Raw genomic sequence first — 14,993 nt, 5'->3', positions numbered from 1 at the left:
ATGAGGAAAAAGAATGAAAACTCTTGGCTTCTTTGACATGCCACCTAGTAAAATAGCTGAAATTCGGTAAGCCCCTTGGTTAAGAGAGATTGCTAGCACAACAGGAAGAAGTCATAGATCTAGTAGCAAAGGTTGAGTTTTTCTAGCGTAAGCACACCTCTTTCCCAAACGCTCTTTCCCTGAAAGCTGCTGACAGAGCTTTGGCAAAGGATCATCCTCCTTGGCTGATAATCTAAACCCTGTTTTATATTAACTCACTCCAGTGCAGGAGGAGTAAGGGTGGGGATGCGTTGTTTATAAGAGAACTGTAACAGTATTCTTCTCTTCCTCCTGCTCGGCTCTCTCAAGGATCCCCTTTCCCACCCCCCTTGTTTTCGCATACATCCTTGAGCGGGGTGGTGAGAAAGTGAAGAGAGAGGAAAAGACACCAGAAACCAGAGAGAGGTGTGGGAAAAGCGAAAACAGACTGCCGAACCAGGGAATTCCTTCCAATTTAAAAAGGAAGTCTGCTGAGGTTAGTTAGTTAAATCTAACATCCTTTTAAGTGTAACGTTTGCCTTGAAAAACAAAAAATGAACTTTGCAGAAAGAGAAGACTCTAAGAGCTACTGCATCAAAACCAAACATGTGGCTATTATCTGTGCGGTAGTGGTGGGTGTAGTATTAATAGTGGGACTTTCAGTGGGCTTGACCAGGTCCTGTGACTGCAGTGGAGACGCTGGGCAGGGCACTACTCTGGCTCCTTCCCACCATCCTTCCACAGCTGGACCTTCCACTCTTCCTCCACAAGACCAGGGGGTCTGCCCTGCCAGTGAAGATGAAAGTGGAGAGTGGAAAGATTTCAGGTTGCCGGACTACATCAGCCCCGTGCACTATGATCTGGAGGTGAAGCCCCTGTTGGAGGACGACACGTACACTGGCAGCGTGACCATCTCCATCAATGTGAGCAAGCCCACCCAGTACCTATGGCTGCACCTCCGGGAGACAAGAATCACCCAGCTCCCTGTGCTAAAGAAGCCCACCGGGGAACAAGTGCAAGTCAGGAGGTGTTTTGAGTACAAAAAGCAGGAGTACGTGGTGGTGGAGGCAGAAGCAGAGCTTCCACCCAGCAGTGATGATGGTACCTACCTCTTGACCATGGAGTTCGCAGGCTGGCTGAACGGCTCCCTCGTGGGGTTTTACAAAACGACATACATGGAGAAAGGAGAAATCAAGTAAATATTAATTTGGCTTTACTTCTCCTAAACTCATATCTGCTCTTCATTTCTTTCCCTTTCTTTTTCACTCTCTATCTTTTAATTAGTTTCCTAGCCTGATCTTTATCTCTACTTGGTTTCAATTCTGCACGTTCATCTGGGAAGCAAAAAATTCTTGCCCTGTTATGTTTTCAAACCCATTATAAAGTTTGAAAGTTGTGAGTGGTCTGCATTGAGTCAAAAATTAGTGTCTTATATTCCAATTGGAGAAATAATAGTAGACCACACCTTCTTCTTAATAGTTGCATTAAGCCTCCAGTTTTCTTGGACTATATGGCAAGGATTTGAAAAAAGAACTCTTAAATGATATTGCACTAAATTTAAATGAAAAGTTGGTAAATGTCAATTATTATTTTAGCTGTTGCATTGGAGAAGAGAGATAATGAATGATTACATGAACTCCAAGGAATTTTCATGCATTTTTCCCTAGGAAGGAAAGCAGGACAGTGTCTTATTTCTCATATATGGCCAGCACCCTGCTTTACACATAGGCTTTCAATGAATACTCATTGAATTCACAAGTAAGTGTGGCAGCACCACTGATAAATCTCTCGACTTGTTGTCCACAATGCAGTAATGCACAGCCCTTTTGCAATATGAAAGACATATTAAATAATTAAGTACACACAAATATTTTTCCTGACCACAGTCCTTTAAGCAGAAATGAGAAACTGAGAGGTTTGTGTACATATACATATAATATTAAAGGCATGTACTCTCACTGAGCTCAAAACTCCATTACACTGTGGAAGTGGACCTTGCATCAGGAGTGAGAGCTACACCTGAGCTGTGACTAGACTTAAAACTGTTTCAACCTTTGCCCACTAGATTGTGAACAGATAGTGGTCGAGGACGCTAATGTCAGAGTTCAGATATAGGAGTCTGTGGCAAGCCCTCTGATTATCCCTTTTGTATGCTGCTTTGGGCATCTCATAAAGCAAAGAAAACCGTTCCATCAAACCTCTTCCTGTTCAATGTCAAACTTCTGAATTAAAAGAAATGTTTAAATATCCCTGTATTATTGTGACTATAATGTAATTAGTGTTTAATGCACACTAATAAGTTGAGTGGCAATGGTAGTTGAAGAAAATATTTGGAGGGGTGGTGGACATAAAGATGCTTTGTCTCAATATCACTGGCAATAAAACAATCCTTTTTAATGCTTAAGTATTTTTTCTGTTTATACCAAAACCAAACCAAATTCACTGCCATCAAGTCAATTCCAACTCATGGTGACCCTCTTTGGGTTTCTAAGGTGGTAAATCTTTACGGAAAGTAGATTGCCCAGTCTTCCTTCCACAGGGTGGCTGGTGGGTTTTAACCGCCAACCTTCTGGTTAGCAGTCAAATGCCTTAGGCACTACACCACTAGAGCTCTTTTCTGTGTATAAAAGTTATAAATATTGAAAGTATAGAAAATTATAAAAAAGGAAAATCAAAAGAACCTATAAATAATTCTACCACCCAGTAGTAACTACAATGAACATGTTAATGTATATTCTAATATTTTTAAGGCAATCAAGTAGTAATTTAGCTACATATATATAGTTCCCATTTCTATGAGCCTTACTAACAGTGAAATGCTTTATTTAAATGTGTTTGCCAATTTGTTAAGAGGAAAAGGCATAATATTCTGAAGAATATTCAACTTAAGGACATAAAATTCATTCATGTAAAGTGAAAATGAGTCGAAACTTTTGAATTATTTTAAAACTGCTTGTGAGGTTGTGAAAACAATACAAATTTCATCTAACAAAAGAATCAAAATTTTATAAAAATTTTACACTCTATCACTTTAAATTCATTGCCATCAAGTAGAGTCCAACTCACAGCAATCTGATAGAACAGAGTAGAACTGCAGCATAGGGTTTCCAAGGCTGTAAATATTTACCAAAGCAGATTGCTGCCTTTTTCTCGTGAGGAACAGCTGGTGGGTTCAAACCACTGACAATTTGGTTAGCAGCTGAACGCTTAACCACTGAGCAACCAAGGCTCCTTTTACATCTTATGCATTATTGTTGTTATTATGTGCTGTCAAGTCGTCTCTGACTCATAGAGACCCCTCCTTGGGTTTCCAAGGTGGTATCACTATGTCAGTAGATTGTCCAATCTTCCTTCCAAGGAGTGGCTGGTGGGTTTGAACCACCAACCTTCTGGTTAGCAGTCGAGTGCCTTAGGCAGTATGCCACCAGAGCTCCTATGTTGTTGTTGTTGTTATTAATGAAATCTTATTTCATTTTTTTTTTAGAGCTCCTATAGGAAGGCCAAAAAAAATGAAACAAGATTTCATTAATAAAATTGTTATCTATTTTGTAATTTTCCAAAAGTATTCTATACTAAAATATACATTATTCAGTCTGACTCTGGTTTATTTGACTGTACCAGTTAATTTTCCTGTAAAATATATACCCGAGAACTGACTTTCTGAACTCAGCTGCTTCAGCTGTTGGTCAGAATATACTAAGCAACAGAAAGATTGGCAAGGAAGGTACTGTTCAGTTTGGATCTCATTGAGGACTGGCATTCGTTAGTTCTTTCATTTTCATTGGTAGCAGTTGAGACAGTGGCATTATGCAAGATACTGTCAGCTCTTTACTACACACACAGTTGTGGAATAATTTTGACACATACTTCATTTAGGCTAAATGGAATACGTTTTGTTTTTCTTGTCATGAAATAGAGCCCATGAGAAAAGTGCAGTATGCTAATTTTCAAGTCTGTGAATAACATTTTGACAGTGCAGGCCTACAGAGCTCCTCATCTGCAGGGTCCACACAAGGGCTGCAAGAGTGAGCTCACTGAGTGTCCATTCTTTCAGACTGTATCCTGAGCTTCATAACATATAACATTCATGTAAGTAAAAATTCTTGTACTTTTGAACAGCATCATAGCAATATATTTTGCATATGTAGCCAAAATGATATTTTCTGATTTAATGTAAAATTTAACTCCACGACTGAGTACTGGCAGTGTAGAACATTAAAGTTGCAACCACAATGTAAACGAAATGTGATTGCATTCAGTAATAACCAAAATAACATGGTTTTTGCAAATACAGCCAAGACTGGTACTTAAAGAGGAGGAAAGTACCTAAGGTTCCTTCCCTCAAGACTGAAAGGCAAATGGAGAGGTGGAGAACAAGATGGAGCCAGTTTAGCGTTCCCAAGCAACAGTAAGCACTTTGTCTCACTGGTGACAGAGCTATAATGAGGTTTGGGAGGAAAAGCTTGAGAAACTTAAGAGTTACTCTTCCTTTATTGATTCCTACTCTTCCTACTCCTTGGTCCATTACTTAAAGTTGAAAAAAAAAAAAAAAACACTTAAAAAGATTAAAACCTTTGGGATGTTCTGCTGCCCATAGTACCACATCTATTTGTTCTTCCTCACCATGGCTGATCTAGAATTCCAAGTTTTCTTCCCAGCCAGAATTCCCTTCTGCTCAAATCTCCAAATTATATATTTTTTTCCTTCCAAGATTCTATATTTCTTCTTAGGCCTTTGAACTGCTTTTACGTGGCATTTCCTGAAATATGTTCCACAGAGCTCTAATGCCTGAAGTCTCAGTAGATACCAGAACAAAAACCCATTACCACTGAGTTGACTTCAATTCACAGTGACCTTACAGGACAGAATATAACTGCCCCATAGTTTCTAAGGTTGTAATTATTGTGGAGAGGAGTTCTGGTGGCACAGTGCCTAAAGCATTTAACTGTTAACCAGAAGTGTGGTGGTTCAAACCCACCAGCCACTCTACAGAAGGAAGGCAGGGCAATCTACTTCCCTAAAGATTTACCATCTCAGCAATCCAATAAGGGTTGCTATGAGTCAGGAGCTCTGGTAGCATAGTGCCTAAGGCACTTGACTGCTCACCAGAAGGCTGGCGGTTCAAACCCACCAGCCACTCCTCGGAAGGAAGGTTGGGCAATCCTACTTCCGTAGTGATACTGCCTCGGAAACCCAAGGAGGGGTCGCTATGAGTCAGGGCCGACTCGACGGCAAAACAACAACAACAACAACATGAATCAGAATTGATTCAACAGCTATGGGTTTGCTTTTTGGTTTGGAATTGTTACAAAAGTTGACTGCCATATCTTCTCCTATGGAGTGGCTGGTAGGTTCCAACCATCAACCTTCTGTTTAGTGGTCGAGCTCTTAACCACTGCTCCAAAACTAGGAGAGGGAGTTCTGTGGACAGGTTTGGGGAATAATACTAAATACAGTCATTATTTTTTGTTTTCGTTTTTTAATGATTGGACTTCGCAGAAACTTTCATTGCATAGTGTGCATTATGAATGTCTAAGAGACTGTTACAGTATGTAGTGTTTTCTAACTTTGTGTGACTATGTTGCCTCTCTTCAGTCTCTGATAGGAGGCGTGTCTTTCTTGCTTACTGCTTCCCACTCAAATTATGCTGAGTGAATAAACAGAAACATTTTCTCATGGGTTCTTATAAAACTTGTGTCCTCTGGTACATGGTGGGAGAGGACACTTCATCACAACCCTTTCCCATATAAGAGTTCTTATCCACCAATGACATTTCTACCTCCCCACCCAGGGTAGAAAATCCCCCTTAATTCTTTTTCACCATACCCCTGAGAACGGGAAGAGGGTGTTTGTAAAGTCTTTTTTTGATTTAGGAATGTAGTCTTCAGACTTGAAAGACTGAGAATCATTGGAATTGACAGGAAGTACAAGAATTTTAAAAAGAGAAAGATCATTTCTATTTTGAGTATTCAGAGTGTTATTCATAGTGTTGGTAGGATTTCATTGAATACAGATATTATAGCAGGATTTCAGTAGGCAGAGGCAAGAAAGAAAGTAAAAACAGTCAAAAACAAAGACCCCTAAGTCAGAAAAACAATGAGAACAAAAAAATCAATTTGTAGGAAAGGTTCCCACCACCCACCGGTCAGTTTGTCGTCCTGTGGTAGCTTGCACATTGTGCTGATGTTGGAAGTACTGCCACTGGTATTTCAAATATCAACAGGAAAGAAATGCAATTGGAGAATAAAGTTGAGATCATTATCTGGTTCATTCAGTCCACCTTGAAACAAGTTTCAAAGAAACTTCTACACTAAGAGTAGGCAGAATAGCCTGGCAATCTACTTCTGAAAATTACCCAGTGGAAAAGCTTATGGATCACAACAAGAACATTTCTTGATATAGTACTGCAATATCAGTGCAAATATACCAGTGATCACGAAGGTACCTCAGGACCAGGCAACGTTTTGTCCTGTTGAACATAAGGTCACCATCTGTTGAAGCTGAGTCAGTGGCAACTACCAACAGTAAAAAGAAGTTTCTATGAAGAGGTTAGCTAGAGAGAAGTCTGGAAAAACCATAGGAAAGAAAAGGAAAACTAGCCACAACAGGAATGATAAAAGAGAAATTGATGAGTCTTAGTGTCTATTTGGATGTGGATGATGAAGGAAAGAGCTAAGTGAACATAGGGATGCATGGGAGATTATTGCAATGGTCCAAAAAACAGAAAATGAGGACCAGATAGGGCAGTGGGTGAGGATAGAGAGTAGAGAACACAATATGGAAAACAGTTTGGAAGCAAAATAGTCAGAATTTACTGATTGATTGACTATGGAGAAGAGTAATTTGAAGTTATCAGTCTATCATGGTCCAGATATCTAACCTGAGTGATAATCTACATTTTTAATTGAAATTGGAATATAAGAGCATGAATAAATTTGAAAGGTAAGATCACAAGTTTGACTTTCCCTGACATATTGAATTATACATGCCTATAAGACATCTCAGGAGCTCTAGTGGGATCGTGGCAGCATTTGGCTGCTAACCTGAAAGTTGGTGGTTCAAAACCACCAGCCACTCTGCAGGAGGAAGATGAGACAATTTACTTCTATAAGGGTTTACAGCCTCAGAAACCCAATGGGGGTTGCTATGAGTCAGAATTGACTCAATGGCAACAGTTTTGGTTTTGGTTTGGTAGGACATCTAGGAAGAAATATCTAGTATGCATTTGAACAAATAAGTCTGAAGCACAAGGTTAGGGCTTGTTATAAAGATTTAGGAGTTGACTAGTGGCAACATGTCAAAAAAAAAACAGTGAGATGATCTTAAACATGTGTGTGTGTGTGTGTTCTGTCCTCACATGCTTGAATGGGCATATTGAAACGTGTAGTTTTGATCTTGAATTTTAGTTTTCAGATTATGTCAATTTATTCATGATATCTTCAGTTTGATATGTTGAGAGCTATCAGAATATCCATTATCAACAAAGAAGAGTCTTGTCTGCTTGTTGCAGTAGTCTAAGTAATATCCTTTATGTTAGAAACAAGGAAGAGAAGGGAAATTTACTTGACATGTAAATTATTAAATACCTTCTATATAGAAGAAAAGCAATTGGAAAATAAAGTTGAGATCATTATCTGGTTCATTCAATCCACTATAAAAATATGTTTGAGTCTGAACATAAGGTCACTATCTGTTGAAGCTGAGTCAGTGGCAACTAACAACAGAATAATCTAGATGGGTTGTTTTGCACTGATCAGCTGTAACTCACTGTGGTCAAGTCAATTGTGACTCATAGCGACCCCTCCTTGGGTTTCCAGGGCAGTATCACTACAGAAATAGATTGCCCCATCTTCCATCTGAGGAGCAGCTGGTGGGTTTGAACCGCCAGCCTTCTCGTTAGCAGTCAAATGCCTTAGGCAATTCCAGAACCCTTTATTTAGTCTGTAAAGATTTGATTGTCACTGCCTCTATCAGCAGCCCTTAGTGTAAGATTTCCACCCAGGCCTTGCTGCTTATTTTGTAGGCCTACATTATTAAAGGGCTGAATATAGCCTGAGATTCTTCAGTGGAAACAGTATGCCAGATGATTTATGAGATAATCAGTTCAGTTTGTGTTGTTTGTTCTTAAGTTGATTCTGAGTGAACTGAGCTGTGACTCGCATCACCTCCTCTCCCTTCAGTCTCCTCTAAAGTCACCTTGTTCTCATGCATGTTCTTCTTTTTGTAAATTAATAAGCTACATAGAATTTGTTTTTTAATGTGCTACATCTAGTAAGTGACTTATTAACATAGTGTAGAAAAGCCCCTATGGAAAAGTGTTTTCCTCAGCACATTTTGCCTGGTGTGATCATTATTCAGGTTATACTCAGGAGTCTCTGCTGAACATATTGAGCAATTAGCCAGGCTTTTTCCATTAATTTGCAACACAATCTGATTAAAAAAGAGTTTCAATCACTGAATAAAACTTTCCTAAAGAAATTGTGATCTAAAATTGTTTTGCATTATTATCTCATATACTCTTCAAATTTGCACATTTTAGAAATGTTAGTGACTATAAATGTAATTTAACATATACTATATAAATAGGAGGACTCCCTGCATTGTGTGTGTTGTATATACGATTGTCTGTTCGAGTCCAACCAGAGATGCCCTGGAAGAAAGTCCTGGTGATCTACTTCTGAGAAATCAGCCATGGAAAGCCCTATGGAGGGTTCTGCTCTGACACACATGGGGTCGCCATGAGTTGGAATCAACTCCACAGCACCTTTTGGTGGTTGTGGTAGATATAAATAAGGTTCTTGAGTTACTCAGGAGTTTGTAAGAAAAATGACTGACCGTCATAGGCCATATAAAATGTTTAAATATTTGCAATAAAATCAAAGTAGCTTTGCTCCGTGACAGATATTCCAGTCGAATGATGGAATTTTAAAGTCTTTACATTGTGAAAAGTGCTATGTTAAAAGCACTTTTAATATAATTCTAAAGTAGAATAAGGTGTATTTTAGTCTTGTTACATAAATTTCAAGGGAATTTAAATTCTATTACTACATGTGATTCCCTTTCCCCCATCCCCACCATCATAAACCTGTGATGAGACGAGGCATGTTCTGGTAACCATGCTTTAAAGATGAGGACACTAAACATCAGGACATTTAGTGATCACAGTTAAGGGACAGATGCAGGATTTAAACAGGATTTTTTTTTTTTTTTTACTCTTAAAAGTGGGTTTTCCCCCTAAAATCATATTGACTCTGCATTTTAAAAAAAGAAACAGATATTATGGCTTTTCTGGTTGATGGGTGTCACTTAACCTATAGCAATGTAAGTCTAGATCACATGAATGACCTGGATTTGCTGTGATTAACATTCACTGCCAACCAAACATACCACTAAGAGCTACCTTCAACAGTATGCCATTTGCAAAGGTAAACTCAGGGATACTCTTATTGAGGAAGACAATGTTTGCCTTGAATCAAGCAGAACTTCCCCTAAAGAGAAGATGAGGAAAAGATTGGAATTTCTTCTTTGTCCTGGGTGTTCAGGGATTACATGTGCTTTAGCATAGAGTAAATAGTGGAACAGAATATTTGAAAATGTGCCCAATTTTCTATGATATTGCTTAGGAAAATGTAATTCCACTCCCTTCTCACCCTCACCTCCCACACACGTAGGCACACATACAAACTCATACTGCCAAATTAGTTAGCTGGCTTTTTTCTGAGGTGTAACTAAGTTGAGACATTCTTGCTGGGAGTGATTTTTCCTCTGCCTCTGGAAGAAATAATCCAGAAGACAAAAGCAGCTGACTAAACATGGAGTTGAAGCTTGGTGGAGTTTATCATGCAACCTCAATGTCCTGGGAAAGCCTATAGGTTTCTCTATATGCTGATACATTTCCAATTCACCACAATCTGCAAGGTATTAGAAACTACAGTTGATTAAATTGTTAATGTGACAAAATTTATCAGTTAATTATTCCATTGAAGAATAAATTCTTGGATGAGGCTTTTTTTTTTTTTTTTTTGGCTAACTTTTAATTTTGAAATAATTTCAAACTTAAACAAAAGTTGCAAGAATAGTACAGGACCTCCTAGAAACACTTAACCCAGATTCACAGTTGTTTGCATTTTGTCTCATCTCCTTTCTATCTCGACCTGTGTGGCTCTCTCTCTAACTCTAGTGAGTAAGTTGAGATATCGTTTTCCTTTACCCCTTAATGTTCGCTACATATTATTTAAGAACAGAATCATTCTCTAACATAACCACAGTTGTTGTTCTTGGCAGCTGCTTTTGAATTGACCCCCAGCTAATGGTGACCCTATGCACAATGGGAGCAGATTGTTTTCACTGGCTAATTTTTGAAAGTAATCACCAGGCAGTTCTTCCTAGTCTGTCTTAGTGTGGAAGCTCTGCTGAAGCCTGTTAAGCACCATAGCAACATGCAAGCCTCCAGGGACAGATGAGCGGTGGCTATGCATGAAGTGCATTGGCCAGGAATTGAACCCAGATCTCCTGCATGGGAGGTGAAAATTCTACCACTGAACCACCACTGGCCCCTTGTAAGCACAGTACAGTTATCAAAATCAGGAAATCGAGCATTGATGCAATAGTATTATCTATTCCACAGTCTATAATCAAATTCTATCAATTAACAAATACTGATCTTTTTAGCTACTTTTTCCAGTCCAGTATTCATTCTGGAATCACACATTTAGTTGCCATGCCTTTATAGATACCTTTAAACTGCAACAGTCCCTTAGCCTTTCTTTGTCTTTATCTACCTTGACATGTTGGAAGAATTCAGGCCAGTTATTATGAGACTATCCCTAAATTTTAGTTTGTGTGACTCTCCTCTTGATTTAAAAATGTAAGTTAAGGATTTTTTGCCTAGAATATCACAGAAGTGATATTGTATCCCAGAGAAATCACATGAGGAGACACATCATAGTAGTTTGTGAGCTTTGCTCACTTGATTAAGGTGGTATTCAACAGGTTTCTCCACTATAAAGTTACATTTGTTGTCCTTTTTAACAATCTTCAGAGAGATTTTTTTTTTTTTAACTATGTAATACCCTTTCCAGATCAACTTTTCACCCACTTGTTTTGGCATCCACTGTTGATTTTCCAAATCCATCATTTCTTCTAAAATAATTATCAGACAGTCTACTATAAGGAAGGGCTTTCTTTTCTCTCCCGTGTAATTATCATTCTTTTTTTAAAAATATCAGTAAAGATGCATGGATTCTTATTTATTCCGTGGGTTATAGTCCTATTATTTATTTTGGTGTTCAAACTCCCTTGTTGTTATTGTTGTTATGTGCCATTAAGTCGGACCCAACTCATAGTGACCCCTCCTTGGGTTTCCGAGGCAGTGTCACTACAGATGTAGATTGCCCAACCTTTCTTCCAAGGAGTGGCTAGTGGATATGGCTGATAATAGTCCCCTCAGACTGGCTCCTGTGTCCTTTTGACCTGTTTCTATGATTTGTTTTTAGGGCTTTCTTCATTTGGGACACAGTAAGATGTCCCAGGATCATCTTGTACTTTTTCTGCCCCAGACCTAGAATCAGCCCCTTCTCAAAGAAGGTTTGGTTCCCTTTAGGGGAGATGGTATTTAGAATTCAAAATCTGGGAACTAACTGTGCTCATTGCTACTAGTTTTTCATTACTTCTGGTCCCTCTCAATGAACAGAGCTAGGAAATATATGCCTCTATATGCATGTTTCTGTATCCATCTATCTTTATCTGTATTAAAAATAATTGAATTCACACTGGCACCTGCCATTACAGTTCAATAACACAGGGTACATTCTGGTCTTCCCCTTTTCCAAATTTATAACTCCCTTCCCCAGCTGTGAGAAGGCTAGCTTCCACTGTCTTCAACATATTTTTCTCATTTGCTCAAGCCCAGAATACAGAGAGGTTGTTGCACAACTCCTATTCCATATGGCTGCAAAAAAGATAAACCTACTTTCTAGATGGGGTTCAATTTTTTTATAGTTATGTTTAGGTAAAACATATGTGTTGTAATGCACAAATATGATGGAGATAATTCTGTGAATTTTGACAAAATGCACACAACTTTGTACCTCACAACATTTGTTAAGATACAAAATTTTTCAGTCACCCCAGAAAATTCCTTCCCTCAATAATCACTTCCCTGTAAGGCAGCTAGTTTTCCTCTTTCATCTATTTATATATCAATTAGTTTTCTTGACAGAGATTTAAGGAAAAAATTTTTATATCCAGAATTTAAAAATAATAATAATATTTTAATTTCTTGAAAGTGATTGTTGGCAAATGACTTACTACTTTTGAGGTAAAAGGAAGGAAGGTTGGGCAATCTACTTCCATAATGATACTGCCTTGGAAACCCAAGGAGGGGTCGCTACGAGTCGGGTCTGACTCGATGGCAAATAACAACAACAACAATGTATGACATGCTTTCTTGAGCCAAAATAAAATGAAAATTCTTTTTTTTTTTTTAATTGTGATTTGGTTGAAAGTTTACAGAGCAAATTCACTTTCCATACATCAGTTCACATACACTTTGTCTCATGGCATTGACTGCAATTTACCCCAATGCAACAGCTCCCCTCCCACTTCCTTCCAATAGTTACCTCTTCCCTGTGTCCTTTCCTCCATGCACTCTTGCCCCTTGACCTATGTCTGAGCATAAACCACTCTTCTTTCTCCCAAGATTGTGCTCTCCAAGGCGTGTATCTACCTCAGGTAAATGTTCAACTCATATGCCTGTCTTTTGCTTGGCTGGAAGCCATAGGTATGGGTTCAGTTCCAGACCTGAACGTCAGCTAGGGGCCATAGTCTCAGTGGTTCCACCAGGCTCTATTAGACCAGCAAACCTGGTACCTCCACACCTTTTTTTTTTTTTTTTCCCAAATGACTTTGAGTTTTGTTCCACATTGTTCTCGGTCTTTATCCAGGACCTCCTACATAGATCCTCCTGTGAGTGGTTGACAGTGGTAACCAGGCACCATCTAGTTCTTCTGGTTTCATAGTCGTATACACTGAGGATCGCATGGTGTACAAGTTGCTTAGACTAATTGTTTCCATCAATCTTTGGTTTTCTTCATTCTTCTTTGCTCTGGACAAAGAGAGACCCATCATTGCATCTAGCTGGCTGCTTACAAGCTTTTAAGATCCCAGTCACTACTCGACAAAGTAGGAGGTGAAATAATGTTTTGTGTAATATGGTAAGCCAATTGATTTTGATGTCCCCTATGACTATGGTCCTGATTCCATAAGTTCAGCTACTCACTCCCACTGGGTAGCTGGCTGTAACCAAAAAGTGACTACAATCTTGTCCCTTGTCAGCTCTACTATACAGCTGGGAATTCTTACAGAACATAAAACACACTTGTAGAACCATTGTCTGCCAACCATATACATGGTCTTGGGCACACTCCACAGCTGCATGTTGTTGTTGTTATGTGCCATCGAGTCAGACCCAACTCATAGTGACCCCTCCTTGGGTTTCCGAGTCAGTATCACTATGGAAGTAGATTGCCCCATCTTCCTTCCGAGGAGTGGCTAGTGGGTTTGAACCGCCATAGCCGCATAGACATACCTAATAGTTCAGCCTGTCCATCCATCTATCACCCATATACCCATATTTGACTTCACTGACAATGCAGTACTGTATGTGCAAAAGGGTTCATCTTTGTTGTCTGCACCTCCCATGTACCTCTCTATGTCTTCCTCTTCCTCAATGCCACCATGGCGATCACTCACAGTTGGTACATTGCCCTTCTCTTCACCCAAATCAATACTTGTCTCTACCTATCTAACAGTGTTCCCTACCCTCCTCTCCCACCCCTAGTAACCAACAAAGAAAATTTCCTTCCATAACTAAACCTTGCCTTGACTTTCACAATAACGGACTAGTACAATATTTGTCCTTCTGTGATTGACATATTTCACTCAGCATAATGTCCTCCAAGTTCATCCATGTTATGCGGTGTTTTGCAGAGTCTACATTATTCTTTAGCATTGCATAGTATTCCATTGTGTGTATGTAACACAGTTTGGTTCTTCAGTTGATGGACATCTAGGTTGTTTCCATCTTTTGGCTATTGTAAATAGTGCTGTGATGAACATGGATGTGCATATGTCTGTTCTTATCATGGCTTTCACTTCTTTAGGATATATACCTAGTAATGGAATGGCTGGGTCAAATGATATTTCTAATTCCACCTTTTAAGGAATCACAATACTGCTTTCCATGGTGGCTGTACCATTTGACAGTCCCACCAGCAGTGTATCAGAGTCCCAGTCTCTCCACATCCTCACAAGCATTTGTTATTTTCTGTCTTATTGAACTTTGCTACTAGTTCTGGGGCAAGATGGTATCTCACTGTTGTTCTCATCTGCATCTCTCTAATGTCTAATGATTGTGAGCATTTCTTCATATGTTTGATGGCCACCTGAATATCCTTCTTCAGTCTTCTGAGGTGAAGTGTCTATTCACGTCTTCTGCTCATTTTTTAATTGGATTATTTGTCTTTTTGTTAGTGAGGTGTTGGAGTTTTCAATAAATTCTAGAGATAAGTCCCTTGTCAGATATGTCATTGCCAGATATTTTTTCCCAATCAGTAGGTTCTCTTTTGACTCTTGGAAAAGTTTTGGAAGCACATAAAAATTAAATTTTTAGAAGATCCCATTCATCTAGTTTCTCTTCCACTGTTTGTGCATTTTGGGTTATGCTTGATAGTCTATTTCTGCCATATATTGTGTTGTTGTTATATGCCGGTTTTGTCCCTAGTTTTTCCTTGAGGAACTTTATAGTTTTAGGTTTCACATTTAAGTCTTTGATAAATCTGGAGTTAGTTTTTGTGTATAGTGTGAGGTACAGATCTTGTTTCATTTTTCTGCAAATGGATATCCAGTTTTGCCAGCACCATTTATTAAACATTCTCTTCCCTATTTAATGGATTTTGGCCCTTTGTCAAAGATCA

At 38.9% G+C, this 14,993-nt stretch overlaps 1 protein-coding gene across 1 annotated transcript in view; it reads left to right on the top strand.

Moving 5' to 3' along the window:
• Positions 1 to 572: 572 nt before the first annotated feature.
• The window catches only part of LOC103196938 (glutamyl aminopeptidase), a 115,906-nt gene continuing 101,485 nt past the window's right edge, over positions 573 to 14,993 (top strand). The window contains exon 1 of the mRNA XM_007940781.1: positions 573 to 1,213. Coding sequence (XP_007938972.1) covers positions 573 to 1,213 — 641 coding nt within the window. The remainder of the gene's footprint in view (positions 1,214 to 14,993) is intronic.

This window comes from Orycteropus afer, unplaced genomic scaffold, assembly GCF_000298275.1.
Source record: "Orycteropus afer afer isolate SDZICR_OR568_19922 unplaced genomic scaffold, OryAfe1.0 scaffold00071, whole genome shotgun sequence".
NCBI lineage: Eukaryota > Metazoa > Chordata > Mammalia > Tubulidentata > Orycteropodidae > Orycteropus > Orycteropus afer.
This window is presented reverse-complemented; position numbering and strand designations above follow the sequence as displayed.